The 17953-nt window shown below is 42.4% G+C and overlaps 1 protein-coding gene across 1 annotated transcript in view; it reads right to left on the bottom strand.

Annotated features, from left to right (window-relative positions):
- Window positions 1-1648: 1648 nt before the first annotated feature.
- The window catches only part of LOC119165205 (galanin receptor type 1), a 79649-nt gene continuing 63344 nt past the window's right edge, over window positions 1649-17953 (bottom strand). The window contains exons 4-5 of the mRNA XM_075871068.1: window positions 10351-10638; window positions 1649-6871 (exon numbers count right to left, since the gene is read on the bottom strand). Of these exons, the coding sequence (XP_075727183.1) occupies window positions 6689-6871; window positions 10351-10638 (471 nt within the window). The 3' untranslated portion in view covers window positions 1649-6688. The remainder of the gene's footprint in view (window positions 6872-10350; window positions 10639-17953) is intronic.

Here is a 17953-nt window from a genome sequence, read left to right as displayed (position 1 = left end):
CGCAGATGAGACTCGTTGCAGGTATAGCGTAAAAAAAGGGCGATCGACAAAAATGTATCAAATAGCCATCTACTGCTGTAAACAGGTGTACGCGGCCTGGCCTGAGAGAGTAAACTGCCTTATTTTTGAACGAACAGGTTTTATTCCTGAAAAGTTGCAGAAATACAAAGCGAAGGTAAAGGCCATTCGGCCTGAGGTGGCTTCGCTACGCGGAATGGAGTGAGAAGCCGAGGATGCCGATTCGTGCACATTAGTTTCGCACAAAACCTAAGTGTCGTTTCATTTTGCCGCTAAAAGCATTCGACGCACCTGGTTTTCGCCTTCGCTGCACCAACACGCGCCGCGGCAATAAGTGTTCACTTGTCGTCCGTGAAAACAACTGCATAATTAAATTCTTTCCTCCGTCTTTCAAAGCAGGAATAGCGCAATATTAGTTTTCCCAGTTTGGTGAGCTAGAACATGGAAACCCAGAAAAGAAAAATAGAGAAAAGAAAGTGTTTTAGCTTGTTGCTTGTTCATCGCTAAGTAGAATACGCAGCGAAGAAAAGAAGACAGCACGTATTCTATCGTCTTGTGCTGTACTCTTTGTAAGTCGGACACCTCGAAGTAACAACTGCGATGCTTATTCGCGTTCATCTGTATCTGTGAGTACGTTTCGTGCGTCATGTGGGCCTGACAAATGCGGGGCACGTTCGGCCTGCTTGCCATTCTGCACGTGACCTTCCAATGAACAGTTTTCAACAATCTGCTAGGAAGCTTTTCAGTAAGGTTTGTTTTCCAATTGAAGAAGAACGGCTATTTGGGCTTGTTGGTTTGAATTCATGGTAATAAGGGCTCCAGCGCGAGCACGAAGGTGCTAGAAAAAACGAATGAAAGACGAGGCAAGAAAAGCAAAGAGGACAAAGTGTTTCTTCTAGCACCTGCGTGCTCGCGCTGCAGCCCTTATTACTATGAATTGTTTTCCAACCAAAAACTCTTGTCCACCGACTGCTTTTCTCGCTCATCTATCTATCTATCTATCTATCTATCTATCTATCTATCTATCTATCTATCTATCTATCTATCTATCTATCTATCTATCTATCTATCTATCTATCTATCTATCTATCTATCTATCAAGCTATCTATCTATCTATCTATCAAGCTATCTATCTATCTATCTATCTATCTATCTATCTATCCATCTATCTATCTGTCTGTCTGTCTGTCTGTCTGTCTGTCTGTCTATCTATCTATCTATCTATCTATCTATCTATCTATCTATCAAGCTATCTATCTATCTATCAAGCTATCTATCTATCTATCTATCTATCCATCTATCTAACTATCTATACATAGGCAAACGGATAGACAGACGGAGAGATAGATAGATTGATATGTGGGGTTTAATGTCCCAAAACCCCCATATAATAGATATATAGATAGATAGATAGATAGATAGATAGATAGATAGATAGATAGATAGATAGATAGATAGATAGATAGATAGATAGATAGATAGATAGATAGATAGATAGATAGATAGATAGATAGATAGATAGATAGATAGATAGATAGATAGATAGATAGATAGATAGATATTGAGCATGATCTTCACATTCAGTAAAAGGCCACTGAATTTTTTAAAGTTATTAACCACATGGTCAGATTTAGTACAAAACATGTGATTTTATTTGTTCAAAAGAAAATATCTTATGTTTTTAACAACAGCAAACGTTCATGAAACGCTCTTGCCGTACACTCTAGTGAGCGCGTATGAACATGTATCACATAGAATTGAATCACGTGCTACACATAGTACATAATTTCACAGTGCAATACGTAAAGACACTTTCACAGCTTGCACGCTCGGGATCACAAGGGGAATAAGTGGCTATAAGGGAGACGTATGGTTTGGCCTTTTGTGAATCCATGTTTGTGACATGCACTTTGTCTTTTTCATAGATGAGCTTATATAGAGTCGTGCTTTGTGTGTTCGCCTTGTTCACATTTTACGTGCAACTTAGAACTAAAGATCGTATTTTAAAATAGTTACGTGAGGTTTATTTACGTATCTCAATACGTGGTGTCCTCAACATATGGTGTCCAGGTGCCAGGTGTCTCCTCTGCACAGTTTGATAAAAACCAGTGACACAGTTGCTGTGATTCAAGCCCGATAGGTGATGGTTACCTCTGTAGCCAGTCATCTGTATACTGTCATCATTACTTCACTCAAAGGAAACCATTCTTGAGCTACCAAACGAAGCTTACAACACTCCTCTGAGCCTTTCTAAGAGAACCATTTTCAACAAAAGCTCGGGTTGACATCAGAATTGCATCATTACATCAGCATCACATCAGTGTTGTGAATAACAAGTAAGATGAGACATCCTGTCGCGATGAGTACGCTGCAAACGAAGTTAGACAGCCAGATCACATTACAAACGGTAAAACGTTTATTAACGTTCGCGGTGACTTTGAAGCACTCTAACACTCGGGAAACAGTCGGTTAAGTGGTTAGAAATCTTGCGTTACCTACCGCCATATTTGATGCATTACAACATATGGGGAATATATGCACGGTCGAGCTATCTGACAATTCTTGGTTAAACCCTTCATGGAAATATTTTTTTTCTTAATTTGTAGATGACAACTTCGTATTCACGTTGCGAAACACACCATTGTGTAATTAAACATTTGGCTTCGAGAGTGTTTACACAGTTTGCAATGCCCTCTAGCCGAAACCACCACACTTCTAAGTTGCAATGCCCACCGTGCAAGAGTTGCCAACAGACTTTTCGCTCAGGTATGCACATAAATATCTGAATAATTGATAGATTCTTTTGCTTTATGGAAAGCATTTTATTATAGCTAGAGCAAATCACCTGCACTACATTTAGTTTAAGTGCCTTGTTTGAAAGGAGCTACAGGTGATTGAAAATTCACTCTCCTGTGAATACGTGTTTTTTCTTCTCAGCTTTTTGCTTTGGCCGAGTGACGCGGACGAAACTCTTCTCTCCGCGATTGTCGGCCACCGTGTGGAAGATCACTAAGACCATAACATGCGTACATTTAGTTCATCTCAGCGCCACCGCTGGCGCTGTGTCACTTGGTATTTTACAAACGCAGGTAACCAATCAGGTCAGTCGTGCAAGAGACGTCGCAAGGCCTCACATCGTCACCAATGTAGCGACGTCTAAAGATTTGATATGGTGGCGCTGTGATCCGCACCAATTCTGGCATCTAAAAACCGGCAATAAATGACTTTATTCGGTGCACCTATGTCACTCTCCTGATTATCAGATATACTGAGGCAACCTTCTCAGAAGGTTTGCGAGTAGTTTCAAATATTGTTAGGGGTCTCATTAAAAATACTCGCAAAGGGACCCCATAAAAACGAGCTGAATGTTCTCAACTTCGTTTACAGCAGTCGTTGGTACCAGCGCAATGGCTCCAATCCCTGGTTCTCTTGTGTTTCCGTACAACATAGCGTATATCTTAAGCAAGTACTTTGCTCCAGTGGAAGAGAGACAATACACACGGGATTATATAGGAACACTATGCATTTGAGCTCAAGTATAAGACAGGCTGTGAGTTATTTTATGTGATCGGAAATAATCTTTTCTCTTAATTAGGGCGTGGCCTGAGAGCACAATTTTTCACACGAACCATGACAATGATACGTACACGAGAGAAGCGGAGTGCATCGCCAGCACGCATGCAAATGTGGGATGGTTTATACAAGTGCAATAATGTTTTTTTTTAGTTTTCAAAAATATAGACCACTAGATTATATCGTCGGGCATAACGTATGTAGAGATAAGAATGCGTTACTATTCTTCAGTGTATCTAAAGAGCGCCCTCCTTTATAAGGCGCTTTGTGTAAACAGGGTATCTATGAATAATTTCTAACACGAAGTCTCAGTCTTATAATCTAATTTATGTTCACCCTTTCATGAATGCCATAAACACGTGTCAATTACACAATGTTTAGCACGCCTCGGGGCAAATCACTACAAATCACCCCAATCACTACTAATCGCGTAGAAAAAACCTGATGCCCAGGAAGCAGCGCCGTTGGTCTTGGGGTTTCTTTGCGCCGTTACTCTTTGTCGGCGTCTCTTGTATTTGAGACTCAAGGACGGATTCATGCTTGACTTTTTTTTTTGTGAACGAGGCTGGTGCAGTTTTGAAGTGTAATCGCAGAACTTTCCAAGTTGATTACATTATCAACGTGCGTACATTTATACCAAAGCTTATCTTCCTTTGGTCGATTCTGTAAATTCACCTTATCTGAACACTGAATACTCCATTTGCAATTTTTTGGGGGGCGGAAAAAACTTGAATTACGTAGAACGGTGGAAAGTGTTGCTGTTTGGGTGCTGGGGCTGGGCTATTTCTTGTTAAAAATAAAGCAAACGGCGAAAAGACAGGCGCAGCAGGCTGGGACACATTAGTTGCCTAACTCTACTCTTATGCGCTCGAGTTTGTACGCCCTAAATTTTTTACTAATAGGCTCAAAACACTTCACCACGAAAATATTCATAAGTTTAACAACTGGAAAACCTGGATTTTAATAACTGGAAGCTTGCAAACAATCTAAAAGACTTCTTCAAAACGCATAATTTTTTAAGAAATAAAACACGCTTTTTCAACCAGACCTTTTATCCTATAAAATGCTGCTTCTTTGGTTGTCACATATGTAGATATTCTAGCACCATTCTGTCCATCTGCATCTAATTCCAAGGACCAGTTTGACGTGTGGAACGATTTGGAATTTAAACGCTCTTAAGGTACCATGATAAGAAAAACTAATACATTTGCACTTCCTTTCGTGCAATGAGTCAGAGCACTAATGTGGAAAGTGGGCTGTTAAATCTTTCTCACAGCATTGACCCTCTCCCGCCTCGGATATCAAACTAGAAATTCTCACCGAAACAACTTAATTTCTTTCCTCTGAGCTTCATCGTCACAGACGGAAGACTTGCTGTTTATGCATGAGCTGGAAAATAAGTGCAGTTGTATCCAATTGCAACTGTCTCTGATGTGGAATTCTTCGAAATGTGCCTGACAAGCTTGAGTATATCTTCAAGTGAAGTGCTCAGTATAAAGCGTTCATGATACATCATCGTCATGGCATTACACTTTCGTCAATTTGCAAGCCATTCATGTAGTAAAATTGTCTGCAAGACATATCAGCCTGTGGTTCGTTTTTTTTTTTGCTTCGTGACGTGTATTACCATCCAAACAGTCATAGGCACATAATACCAATTTTACCTATGAAAGAAAGTCCTTTCATAACCGTATAGTACGTATAGCGGACGGCATAGCGATAACCGCAACTAGCACGCAATGACATCTCGAGTTACAGTCGCACTTTTATGAGCACCATTACACCACCAGTCTTCGTTCGAATGATGTCCATAACACAGTCTTACTCCCACGCACACTTAGCTCCATTCAATATCACGTCATAGAGCTTCAATACGTGCCTTGGCGATATCAGCCAAACATCCTCGAATGCCTCTAGATACAGTAAACAAGTTTATTGTAAGAACATTAAAAGAGCATCAGCACCCATCCAATACCATCTTTGTTGTCACACCTTTATCTGCAATGTACACTTGAATACGTTTTGCGTGGCGTCATCCCCCGGTCAACACATACTCCAGAGGCTCTAGCCAAGAACTCCGGAATGCCGGAGGCTCAACCACATATACTAGTGAAAAGGCAGGGCACATGTGATTTCGCACTCAGTATAATCTTGTCCTTGCTCACAACAGTCATGTCACTACATAGAGACAGTCTAGCCGTGTATAATTGTTTCCCCGCACTTTGTGCTAAATGAGAACACAGTAAACCTACGTCAACCTTTCGGGTTGGCATACGGTTCTTGTCCCCTCCACTGTGTTCACCGTACATTTACAATAAACATGTCATACCTTAGCAACGCAACCTTTTGTAATGCCTGAGCTTCCCATGAGATGAAGGAGTAACACTTTTTTGATCAACAGCTTCGCTGAATTTGTGGTTTAGAGAACTGCACCGCAACGTTAGCACGATTTCTCATTTACTGTTTCCCTGCAGATCTTGAACGTCTTATTTCGTCGGGACTTCATTCTCACGCACACAAGGAAGGGACCGACTACTTTTCAAAACGACACTGCAGTACCGAAGCTCTAACTGAACTGCTGCAAAACCTACACAGCTTTTCAAGACATCAAATATCATAGTTCTGTAAGGGCTTGGACCTGGATCTCACTAATAAGATTCCCTTTTTTGTACCGCTTTCAATAGTTCTGTAAACGACACTGTTCGAGGACGGGGCTTAGTGTCTCAGACGGACTTCTCAAAACCACGATGTCTCCCCCCCGATGCACTCGTGCGATTAATCTTTTCTCGCGGCCCTTTATCAACTTTTCCTCGTGGCTGCAAGCTGAATGGCGATCATCACTGCGTGGTGCCTCGTCGTTTTGACGTCATTACCGGGTCGATTTGGGGCAACATTTTGGATACGGAAGGCAGGCTTCCATTTTCAGGACAGAAGAGATTGTGTCTTGTCAACATAGAGTCGCTCAGAGCCCGACGATGCTGTTCGGTCATGCTGTCGACCTGGACTACGTTCTTGGCAGCGATGGTGGCGAAGAGCGAGAGCAGTCCGGTGTCCGTGGTGGTGGCCGTGTCTCTGAGGACGTTGCCGTTGGCGAGTCTAGCCTGCCTCGCGTTCCTCAACGCCACCGCCACTCGATGCTGGGGGTGAGTCCCCGGGAGTGCCATGTGCGTCTGGGTGTCGCTCTGCGACCCACTGGACGCAGTCGACAGCAGGCTGGTTCCGTTCGGCAGCCGATGGAGGCGAAGCCGGAACGACGATGAATAGGCGGGAACCGCAGGCCTGCGATTGTGGTCACAGAAAGAGAAGAAAAGAGTATAGCAAAAAAAAATACCAGATGTTCACGCACCAATACATCCGGAGGTGGTCTAGTACAGAATATCTTAGATACAATTATCTAATGAAGAGAGGATGGTAGCTTCTTATAATATACCGGATCGCCTTTTACATGTAAGTATTTTTTATTACGATACGGGGAAGCATAGCCGATGTTTGTGCTGCTCATAAAACGAGTGCCCAATTCTCGAAATTCGAAGGTCATTATCATCAACGAAAGTGATAATTTAGGAATGGCGCTGGTACAAGTATAGACATAGACGCACTTGAGGGCGGGGGGTGTAGAATAGCGGTACACCTCCTTTAATATTAGAAGGGGGCTTCCAACTCAGTCGCGTACCTGTACTCAGTTGAGCCTGGGCGGCTATTACTCGAAGGACAAGGTTAATGCCACGCACGTTATTGATGATAATTAATGAGAGTTGAGGGCACTTGATCTTGCATTCTATGAACTGTTGCCTGCTTATTATTACCCTCGCAATGCCGGGAACGAAAGAGATACCGGGGCCTCAAGAAGTACGTAGTAAGACACAAAGAAAATTTTGCCTTCAAAATATTTTTACAAAGTACGAAAATGAATGTCGCTCAAATATCAACGAGACTTTAAATATGTTTTATTTGTTTTGCACAGTAAAACGTGCGCTACTGGTAGAAAGAAGCACACAGCTACTTTTCAACATTGTACCGAAAGTAGTCTCTATTCGGCTACATGTACAGTCAGCGTCAAATGAAACTCGCACAGCGGCAAGCCTTCCTGATGGTAGAAGGCTCGTCGTCCACTTATCACTATGGACCGCTACGCACATTTGCGCAGACTTCCTGAACAGCATGCGCGCACCTGCCAAGGGTGACAACTGGATGGCACGCAATATAGCATTACGAAGACTTGGCGCTGTTTGGGTTTCATTTGACCCTGAATATTTAATATGTTGGCCAGTGCATATTTATGAATACTTCTTGATTCATTCGACGTCACTTCAAAGCAACACTGAGCTAGTCAAAGTCAACGACGGAACAACTAAAATCATCATCACAAAAATAAGTACACTTGCTAGGGAAATGGAGATAAGCAAAAAAATCACGGCATATACACGAAGCGAATGATGATGAGTGTGGCGAAGCGTCCGTCTGCCCACCCGTTCGTGTGTCCGTCCGTCCGTGCATTCGTCCTTGTGTCCGATCGCGTTCGAGAATTCCGACGGCGTGCGGGTAACATCGACAATACACGAGCCAAGGAAGCTGAGCGCAAGCTACTCGCGAGCCAAGTCACAGCCTGCGCAGCAGCCAATAGGAGAGTAGCGTTACAGCGCCATCTAGAATATCCTCCCTCAACTGCAGTTTCTACGTACGTCTATCAGACAGTGCTGTCTCATATACTGTTCGGGAGATACTGCCTTTTTTTCTTTCTCATGTCTTCTTCTCTCGGTTATGCATGGCGCATGACAAAGTTAGGCTAAGAGTAGCTTCACCCCTAAAAAATGCGACAAGCTACTGTAAATTGCTAAGTTACTTGGCAAAAAATAAAACCAAGTCAACCTATTATAACTGAAACGGACACATGTGTGGTAGCGCAAGATAACAGAAAAGGGAAAACGGAAGTAACAAAAAAAAACTCTGAAGCTCCAAAGATGAAATGTATGGCTGTGAAGAGCCATATGAAAGCACTTAGGTGGAGAGCACAGCTTTGCACATTTCGTCACGTCCAGACATGGATGCTCAGTGACAAATCGGATATCCTCCATAAATGCCGGGTAGGCTTAATCAGAGCACAGCATATGATAGCGCAAAAGCCAATATTCCCTGTGAAGAAACTGCCACGTGCATAATTTAGGAGGATGTGGCGCCCACTCACTAGGCGTTGCGTCTCTGGCACCATTAAATTACATCATGCTTCCCTGCCTAAGTAAAACCAAACACAAATATGTAAATAACTGCGCTCTCACGTTCCTTCTCGCTAGAAGAATAAAAGAGGCAACTGCTCTAAAAGAGCCGGAAGTTCGCTTAGCAAGTAATGGTATTCCTCCACACACTGCACTACATAGAGCTTTGTATTTGCCGACTGAACTGCACTCTACGGATGTGGAGAACGTAGCTTAAATAAATCTTGTTTAAGCTCAACGACATTTACCCGGCTTTTCGTATTCACTATCTTTAGGTTTGCAGTTGCACGCCGACACACATGCACCATAGAGAGCATGAAACAAGATTAGCCAGACAAGACAAAGACAGACTAAGCGTTGACGTACAACCGCTCACTTAGAGCTTTCTAAGTCAGAACTTGGCATACGTCCTTGTAATATTTGTCTTTTCGGGCTAGTTTTCTTACTTTATGTACATGCACCAGTTCAACCAAATGAGCACCATAGTGCAAGATGCACCTGTACCCGTCTACATCGGAAGCTAGAAGCTACAGATCTGTGATATTCAGTGTCGAGTTTAGGTACTCAGGTACAGACGCACGCGCTTCCAGTTTGAACACCGCACCGTGAGGCCAGTGCTCCGTGGAGCGCCATTCGTGGGCGCTTGTGGAACTATCGGGCAAGTGGATTGTCATCTGTAGGTGGAGCTTTCGCCATGTCGTCTTTTGTAGCGTGGTGGCGCCGCTGAATCACAAGAATTTTGCGGTGAAGCTAACTTTGCCTTGCAAATAGGGGATCATATGTTCAGAAAAAAAAACACGAGCTTGGCGTTTTTTTTTAAACATGTTCATATGGCCATATTCATATAGCCATGTGTGTTCATGTTGATTGGGCCGAGTAGCCGTTTGATGATGTGCATTTCCCAGATGACTTAAAAAGCTGGAAGGTGAGTTCAGTTCGTACTTCAAGACTCTGTACAGCTGCTCGACAATATATGAACTTACAGGGGTGTGGCCTCTTTAAAGACGATGCTTAGATTTCCGCAATTCATTTGGTTCTACAACGTGTGCCCCAAATGGGGCTGGATTCTTTGAAACATATCAATAAACGCAGGAATTGGGAACATTTTGCGAGGGTAGGCAACCTTTGAGGCAGAAAGCTAAGCTGTATGAAGCGGACACCACGGGAGCTGGAGGGCTAATCGGGGAGAGAGAGCTTCCAAGACATCAGCTGGGGGCAAAGCGGACGAATTCGGTTCATTGACAATAATTCGCAAAACTAGAGTTGAATTAATGTATACTTTAGGCACGCATTTCAGAAGGTTGTAATAGCAATTAGACAGGGTCTTTCTACGTTCCTGTCTAACGACATTTAAGGTATGAAATACCAAGTCATTCTTCAGATAGGAAACAACTACGACCGGAGGGAGTTCTGGTGCCGTGCAGGGAGCGGGAAGTTTCCAACTTTGTCATAATGCATAACTCAGGTAGGCATGCAACAGACTGGTCACTCCGGAAGTGATATGACAAAACCGCATGCTGACGAACAACGGGCGGGGCAGCTCACTGGCCTTGCGGTGGGCGGCCAGCCGGATCTGGAATTGCAGCTTCCGATGCAGGCGACCGGAAGCAGGATGCGCCGGAAGCCGCCCCGGAAGCGCCTGCTCATGGCCGCGTAGATGAATGGGTTGACGCACGAATTGAGAAACGCAAGCAGGTTGATGCTGAGCATGGTGAAGAAGTAGTTCTGCTTTTCCAGGTAGTTGGTGCCGAACTGCGTCCACATGGACACCAGGAAGTATGGTGTCCACGACAGGGCGAATGCCGCGGCCACGACCATCACCATCTTGGCCACCTGCGAGTAAGACGATTGGTGCGTGAAGCTTCAATATCCACTAACAAAAAAAGTCTTTGGTAATCGTTAACTCATAAATTCATATATTAGTACATAATGAATGAAATCGTCGCGTAGCACTAATTTTAATGGATAACGATCAAATATTGTTTCATGGAACAAATGAGGGAACTCGCATCGTAATATGTTTAGGTCGAGCATGATGAACGTTTGTTAAGCTTCTCAGAGAGTAATGTGCATATTTTCGAAAGATTTCTGTGTGGTGGTGTAAAAGAGGTCTAGATGTTGAACGCGCTTTCTTACTTTTATTGTAAATATGGAATATGTTTAAATACTTTGTCACTCTAAAGGACGAGAATACTCGGCATAGTGGTGATGCAACTTTTTCTGAGCTGCTGCATGAGGTTTTAAAAGTTTCAACGCATTACGTTGTTGTGGTTAGTGAAGCGGACGCGTGCAGACATAATGTAGCAACCCTTTCTTGTCCGATAGTGCTCAATGTACATGCCAATGGCTGCTAATGGGGATCGCAGCGTGCGCGTTGACTAGAAGCCGAATGCTCCTGTCTCTCATTCCCCATTAGCTGCCATTGGCATGTACATTGAGCACTATTTTTTATTGTTAAACAACGCACAGAAGAAATCTCTCACCGGCACCACGTTGGAGGTCAAATGTTATACCTATTTCGGGTATGTGCCACTGGTGGTTACGTACTACGAGGGACGCCCAAGCCACGCCATAAGGAGCTTCGCCCCTAAAATATGTTCGGGCGAAAGTGCGTCGAGGGAATTCACATTCAGTAGAGAGGAAAATGTATGCCTTACAGGGGGTTGGTATCTCTATCTAACGGTGAATTGTCTTCTAGCGTGTTCTCCGATGCACGTAACAAGTTGCACAAAAAGGTGAAAAAATTCATTTCAGTTTTGCGAACATTACCTGCAACAACGTTGCAATTTTGCCCTCAAAGGTAAACATTCAGTTGTATGATAATCACAGGTATCGTATCAATCGTGAACACTTGAAGGAATACCTGTGGAAATGGTTTGAAAAATAATGTTCTGGGCGTCATTTTACCGCTCATATGACATTGGTAATCTCATTTTGAATCATTGATGAAATAATTATCGTTTGCTGCTGGTGTTCTGTCACGATGTCAGCCTTTCCGGAAAAGGCGAATGTACAGAACCATCACGCTCTGTTTTTTTTTAACATAAATTACGACCTTCTTGTATGGGTCACCATAATCGTAGATAATGTATAATCAATTTGACCACTGAAAAAAAGGGGCACTATATTTAAATGTTCCTCGCAGTACTTCTGCGGGCGCTTTGTTCCACCGCTATACTCCATGTGAAACATATGTACAACGTTCGAATATTTTCTAAGTACTTTTTTTTGCAAGGAAACCATTCCGCACATTCGATTAGCCTCATCGCGGTGGTCTAGGGGCTAAGGTAGTCGGCTGCTGACCCGCAGGTCGCAGGATCGAGTCCCGGCGGCAGCGGCTGCATTTTCGATGGAGGCGAAAAGGCTGTAGGCCTGTGTGCTCAGATTTGGGATCACGTTAACAAACCCGAGGTGGTCCAAATTTCCTGAGTCATCCATTATGGCGTCTCTCATATTCATAATTATTATTTATTTATTTATTTATTTATTTATTTATCTAATAATTTATTCTATTTATTTATTTATAAAGTACTGTAAACTCAAAGTCCAGGCCGAGTGGGTAATAGAGATACAAATAAAGTAATACAGATATGAATAAAGTATCAAAAGGAAAACTGAAACAATCAAGGGCGAAGAAGGTTATTTGGTAAGGCAATTCATTCATCACATGTATTTGTAAGGCAGTTTCATTCACATGTGGCTTTTGGAAAGTACGAAAATTTCAGTAGGTCGGTGCGAGCAAAATATGGAATCAAGGCTTTTGTGTGGTGGTGTCAAGTGGGCTGGCTGCTTAGGGGTGGAAAATACGGCGATGGCTCTAGAGCTAGTTTTATGTTGAAAAGTTTATCAAGAAAATTCTAATCTAGCTTTTTGTCTTCACGTCTGGTGGTTTTGGGACGTTCAACCTCACATATCATCATCATGAATTCAACTAGATAATTATCAAACATAAGTAAACAACACACGTATTCATAGGCCCAAAGTTCGGACAGATGGCTCGTTCCTCGTTCTTGCCCCAACTATTTTCTAGAGTCTCTTAGATAAACATGATTTTCCCTGCTTACTAAATATGTAAATAATGACCACAACTTCGTTATGTTTGCAAAAAAAACGAGAGGTTATTTTTAATCTTGCCTAGTGTTTTGTTATGATGTATAAATGCTATCAGAACAAAATCATTACTCTCTTATATCACGTTTTTCGTCTGTTAATTACCTTCACTTTCTTCTTGTTCATTTCATTCATGATCAAACATACATTGTTATTCAATCAACCAATCAGTAAACCACTCAATCAATCAGCCACACTACTGCGCATTGACAATGCTCCGGCCCTCTATAAAGCCCAGCAGCAAAATTTGTCTAGTCGAAGAAAAAAAACTGTGCTGGAAATAAAACACAGACTCAATGCACTAAAACGAATAGTGACAGCATATAGTAGCAGCTACAGGTTGAACACATAAATATTTAATTCTTCATGACACATTTTACGTAGTGAGACACAATGATGCGACTCATAAGAATAAAGGAGGCAAAGGAAATAAGAAAGGCGCGTCTAAATTGAAGAGATTGTAACCCATACAACATAAGTTGTTAGTTAAAGCCAACAAAGCACTACTAAGACAATTAATGCACAACAGAAGCAGAGAAAAATGAAAAGCAATGAAAGCGATGAAAACGCCATGCACCCAACAAATACGTATAAGAAATTGATTATCACAACCAGATGCTACTAGAAAACAAAATTGTATCATCACCCGATAAAAATTGAGTTCGGTGCGTTTCTGTGTTTTATTGTTCTATTTGAACAATTTTGTCAACACATTTTTGTTAATTTTTCCCGCTTTGGTTCACTCTAATTGTCAAGAGCATGAATTCAGAGGCTGCTGTAATCTGCGTAGACCCTCTGTCATTCTAAAGTGATTTTATAACCGCTTTTTTCCTGAGGCACCGCCAATTTGTTAAAAACGTGCATGTTGGAAGATAAATACTGATTTTTTTTTCATTTTGTTACATTGAAACTTGCGTCACTTTCTTGCAAACGTTCCTAAAAAAAATCCAAGGCAGCATTGCTATACTACCGCTAAGTCTGAAGGAGCAGCAAAGTTGGTTGGCCTTCTATAGAGAAAGTAGGCTTAAAGTGGCCTTGTTTCATATATCTTGCTTTTCTTGGCTTGTAACACTATTTCGCTTGTACTGCTTTTTGTGTATTTGAATTAACATGCTTACGGTGTTCTAAGCTTTCCCAAATTTCAATAGACTATTAACGAAAGTTTGACCCGCAGGTCGCGGGTTCGAATCCCGGCTGCGGCGGCTGCATTTCCGATGAAGGCGGAAATGTTGTAGGTCCGTGTTCTCAGAATTGGGTGCACGTTAAAGAACCCCAGGTGGTCGAAATTTCCGGAGCCCTCCACTACGGCGTCTCTCATAATCATATGGTGGTTTTGGGACGTTAAACTCCACAAATCAAATCAACTATTAACGAAAGTTGGCTTAGCAATCAAACACCATTGCCCCGGTAAATGCGCATTAGGTTCTTGTGTTATCCTCCTCCATTATGGCTCAACACCTTTACATCAAAAATGCTCACCCTCATTTACTACGCACAGCTATATTTTAGGAGCTGCTTGGCACATATCATCTTTCTGTGGTACCTACCTACTCTTTTTCCAGTTCAAGCATCATAGCCCGGCTTAAACAGCCCGGTCACTAAACAATTCAATAACGTATCACATATTAAGTGAAACAATATGAAGAAGAACCCATGAAGAACTAACAGATTCTTTCGAGTGACAAATGTCCCTTAAGTGTTCGTTCCATTGAAACTCAAGCAAACACACAAAACAGGTACGCAGAGATACACGCAAGCACGCGCACACACGTTCAGCCCAAGAGCAGTTTTTTCAGTTGAAATTTGGCACTTAAGTTCAAGACATTCGTTGCTAGACACACTTCAACTTGTAAACTCATGGGATACCTCAATTTCTATAGACTTTTATGGTCGCAAATAAATAGACGTTTCGCTTTTACAGCAATTTTCAAAATAATATTCATGTGTAATTCCCAATCGCTTCTTAATGTTTTTACAACCATCTTTATGATTTCCGTTATGTTACAAAAGATGAGAAGCCGGCGCAGCCCACAGGCAGGTGCAGCTTGCTGGAAACTGTGGCGAACGACACTCAAACAAATGCGACTTGAGCGTGCATGTGCGGAGCACATAAGTTCAAGCCGTGCAGAACATTAAGCGGAGATCTGAATTATGATGCACTTTCTAACATTTTTTGTATACGCAGGGATACATAATAGCTTTATGCAAAGTGTATATAGTCTCGTTTGCCAAAAGCCTGTAACACTATTATCAAGAAGGGCGCATAAAATATTCGCCAGATGCTGCAATACGCAATAACTAAAGGACGATGTGAGTACGGAGAGGAAGTGGCCCTGATCGAACATGCTCAGTAAAGTAAACAAACTATTCTTATAGAAGCACTGGCGCGAGTTGGGAACAACTATATACACACGAACACACAAAATCGTTCACTCGTCCATGATGCGAGGCAAACATGGTGGTGTTCATAAGGCTGCTCAGAGACAAAGTTCACATCCGGGCCTTTCAATTTTTCTTATCAGCAGCACCAGCTGCAGCGATTCATCGATCGCTTTGTTTATTAACACACGGCGCACTGGTTTCTTTCGAAAAATGTTTTCGCAAGAATAAAGGTGTCCTCAAGGTCAAGCTATAGGATGATCGGCATTAAAGGTTTATTTCTCATGAAGCATGCCAGTAAAAATGTTCACCGCTACAGAGAGCTCTGTGTGATGCTATAAATTGGTCAGTATGATATAGCCATTAAGGCTGAAGCTTTAGACACCGCATCAATTGAGAAAAGTGACTGTCGACGCCAGCAAAATTACGCAAAACACATCACATTGTAACAAAAGCCTGAAACGTCTTGATTACGTCAGCTTTCGCAAAATTTTGTGATATTATGTGATGACATAACACGATGGGCCAATCCAGAGACTTGCAAGTGACTTAGTATTATGAGCCTTTCGCTTTTGGGTCGCCTTAGCCAAGTGCGTCAGCAATATTGTTAGTTTCTGTTATTTCCTTTACAAGGTACTTTAAAGAAGAGCAATACCAGCAGCAAATATTTGGTTTCAGCTGGAGGTGTGAAAGGGTTAAAGTGAACCACGACTGTTATTTAATAACAAAATGAAATGTTTTACGTTCCAAACCCACGATGTGCTTGGGAGGGGCGCCATAGCGAAGAGCTACAAAATTTTTCCCGATTTGGGGCTCTTTCACGTACTCTGACATTAAAGAGTGCACATGCCTCTACAAAGCCGTGAATGTACAGCATCGCCATCTGTTTGGGGGAACGCTCAGCATAGCGGTTACATGCGGGTTACATGCCTTTGCAGCCGGCGCGGACGCGCAAGGAAGCTTGGCGGCGCATGCGCACAGAGACCCATGGGTCGTCTGCTAAGCGCGCCTTTCCGTATAGTAACCACCATGCAGTTTACTACAGTTTTTACTAGCAGAAACCCTGCCGCTGCAATCGTTCAGCCGCCGTGAGAATGATGGGTAGAACGCGGATTTGCTAATATATTGTCTCCGTGTTTTCGGGCTTTGGATGCACTAGGGGCCTTATTTATTATGTTTTCATTTTGTTTCAAATAAAAAAGCTAAGCGTTGTGAACTACGAGAGCCCATTTGAATTGCAGGAGCTAAAAAGGTGAAGATGGCGAAGCGTAACCCTTTGCTGAACTTCGCTTTGCGGCAAAATGGATTCAGGCCACACGAAGCCAAACGAAGCCACAAGAACGAAAAGTAGACAAATCTGTGTATAAACCGTCGTTCTCACGTCAGCCTAAGCACCGTGCGTCGCAGCCGCTATAGACGTTAGCGTAACATCTCTCTGTGTTGTACTTGTCGGAAACGCTATGTTGGTCGCCATGGCCATGGTGCCGCTCTCGCTTAGCTGCATGCATTGTTGCATAGTACAGAAAGAGCGGCCCATTCGTTTGCACCTGCGCCACTTTGATTCGATGCGTGGCAGTGCCGCGAACGCACTGGTGCTCCTCGTAGCATGTTCGCCCTGAGCCGTGTTCACCCGAAGAGCGTACGCTGCTGTACGTGGTGGTATGTTAGAAGCGCCGTTCTTAAAGTGTGTACATAGGATTGCTTAACAAACAAAATGTTTTATGAAGGTATCGATGTTCTTGAACCGTACGTATTTTTTTCAATAGTGTAACACGTACGAAAACGACATTTTACATTATTAATCATTTTCTTGAGCATTTTTTTTTTCTGCAACTCTCTCACATGCATTTACATCTCAAGTTTTACAAAAAAAAGTGTGTCTGCTGGTGCATTAAGACAAAACATTTTCAGGTAAGCTTTGAAGTTCTTTTTTTCTCTCGGACTTCATCAAAAATACTTGGTTTACCAAGCATGGCCCAGAGCTGGTTGGTGCAATACTTCCTCGTATTTTATTGCTGTTTACAAAACTGCAAAAGGTACGACAAATGAGAATTCACCGCCCTTTTATAGCGTCCAATCGTGCATATATATAGTCGCATTTCAACCGTAAAAACGGTATTCGCAGTTGAATAACTCTGGCGTCTTTGATCGAGTATCCATTTCTTCTATGTAAACACTAAATTATTAGTCTTTCATGTGTTAAGGTTTGGTCCGCTTTTCCGAAATCATATATCATGCGACTGCGATGAACCTTTTTGTGTTGGTATCTACTTAATCAATGTTATTGTACTGCAACAATGTTGCCTTTGCGGTTGCGCAGCCTGTGTTATCCTTTATGCGTTACGAAATACTAGATTTCACACCATTATCAGTATTGTTAAGCGCACAGGCGGAACCATTGTATATGAAGACATAAACACAGCAAATGACGTATTTCTGGAAGTACGCGAACAGAGTTTCTCAAGGAGCGCACAAAAAAAAAAACATGGGCATAAATTTGGGTTTTGTTTTAAATTTTACCTTCCTGTTATAGTCGAACATCAATGGAAAATATATATTCTTTCAATGTAAGTGTTTTGCGTGATCTATAGAGCTTTAAACATTATTCGAAGGAGGATGAAGTTACCGGGAAGTTAGGCGGTGTCCATGGCTGTTGGAA

Source organism: Rhipicephalus microplus, chromosome 8 (genome assembly GCF_043290135.1).
Source record: "Rhipicephalus microplus isolate Deutch F79 chromosome 8, USDA_Rmic, whole genome shotgun sequence".
Classification (NCBI taxonomy): Eukaryota; Metazoa; Arthropoda; class Arachnida; order Ixodida; family Ixodidae; genus Rhipicephalus; species Rhipicephalus microplus.
The sequence above is the reverse complement of the archived record's forward strand: the minus strand, read 5'-3'. Positions and strand labels throughout refer to the sequence as shown.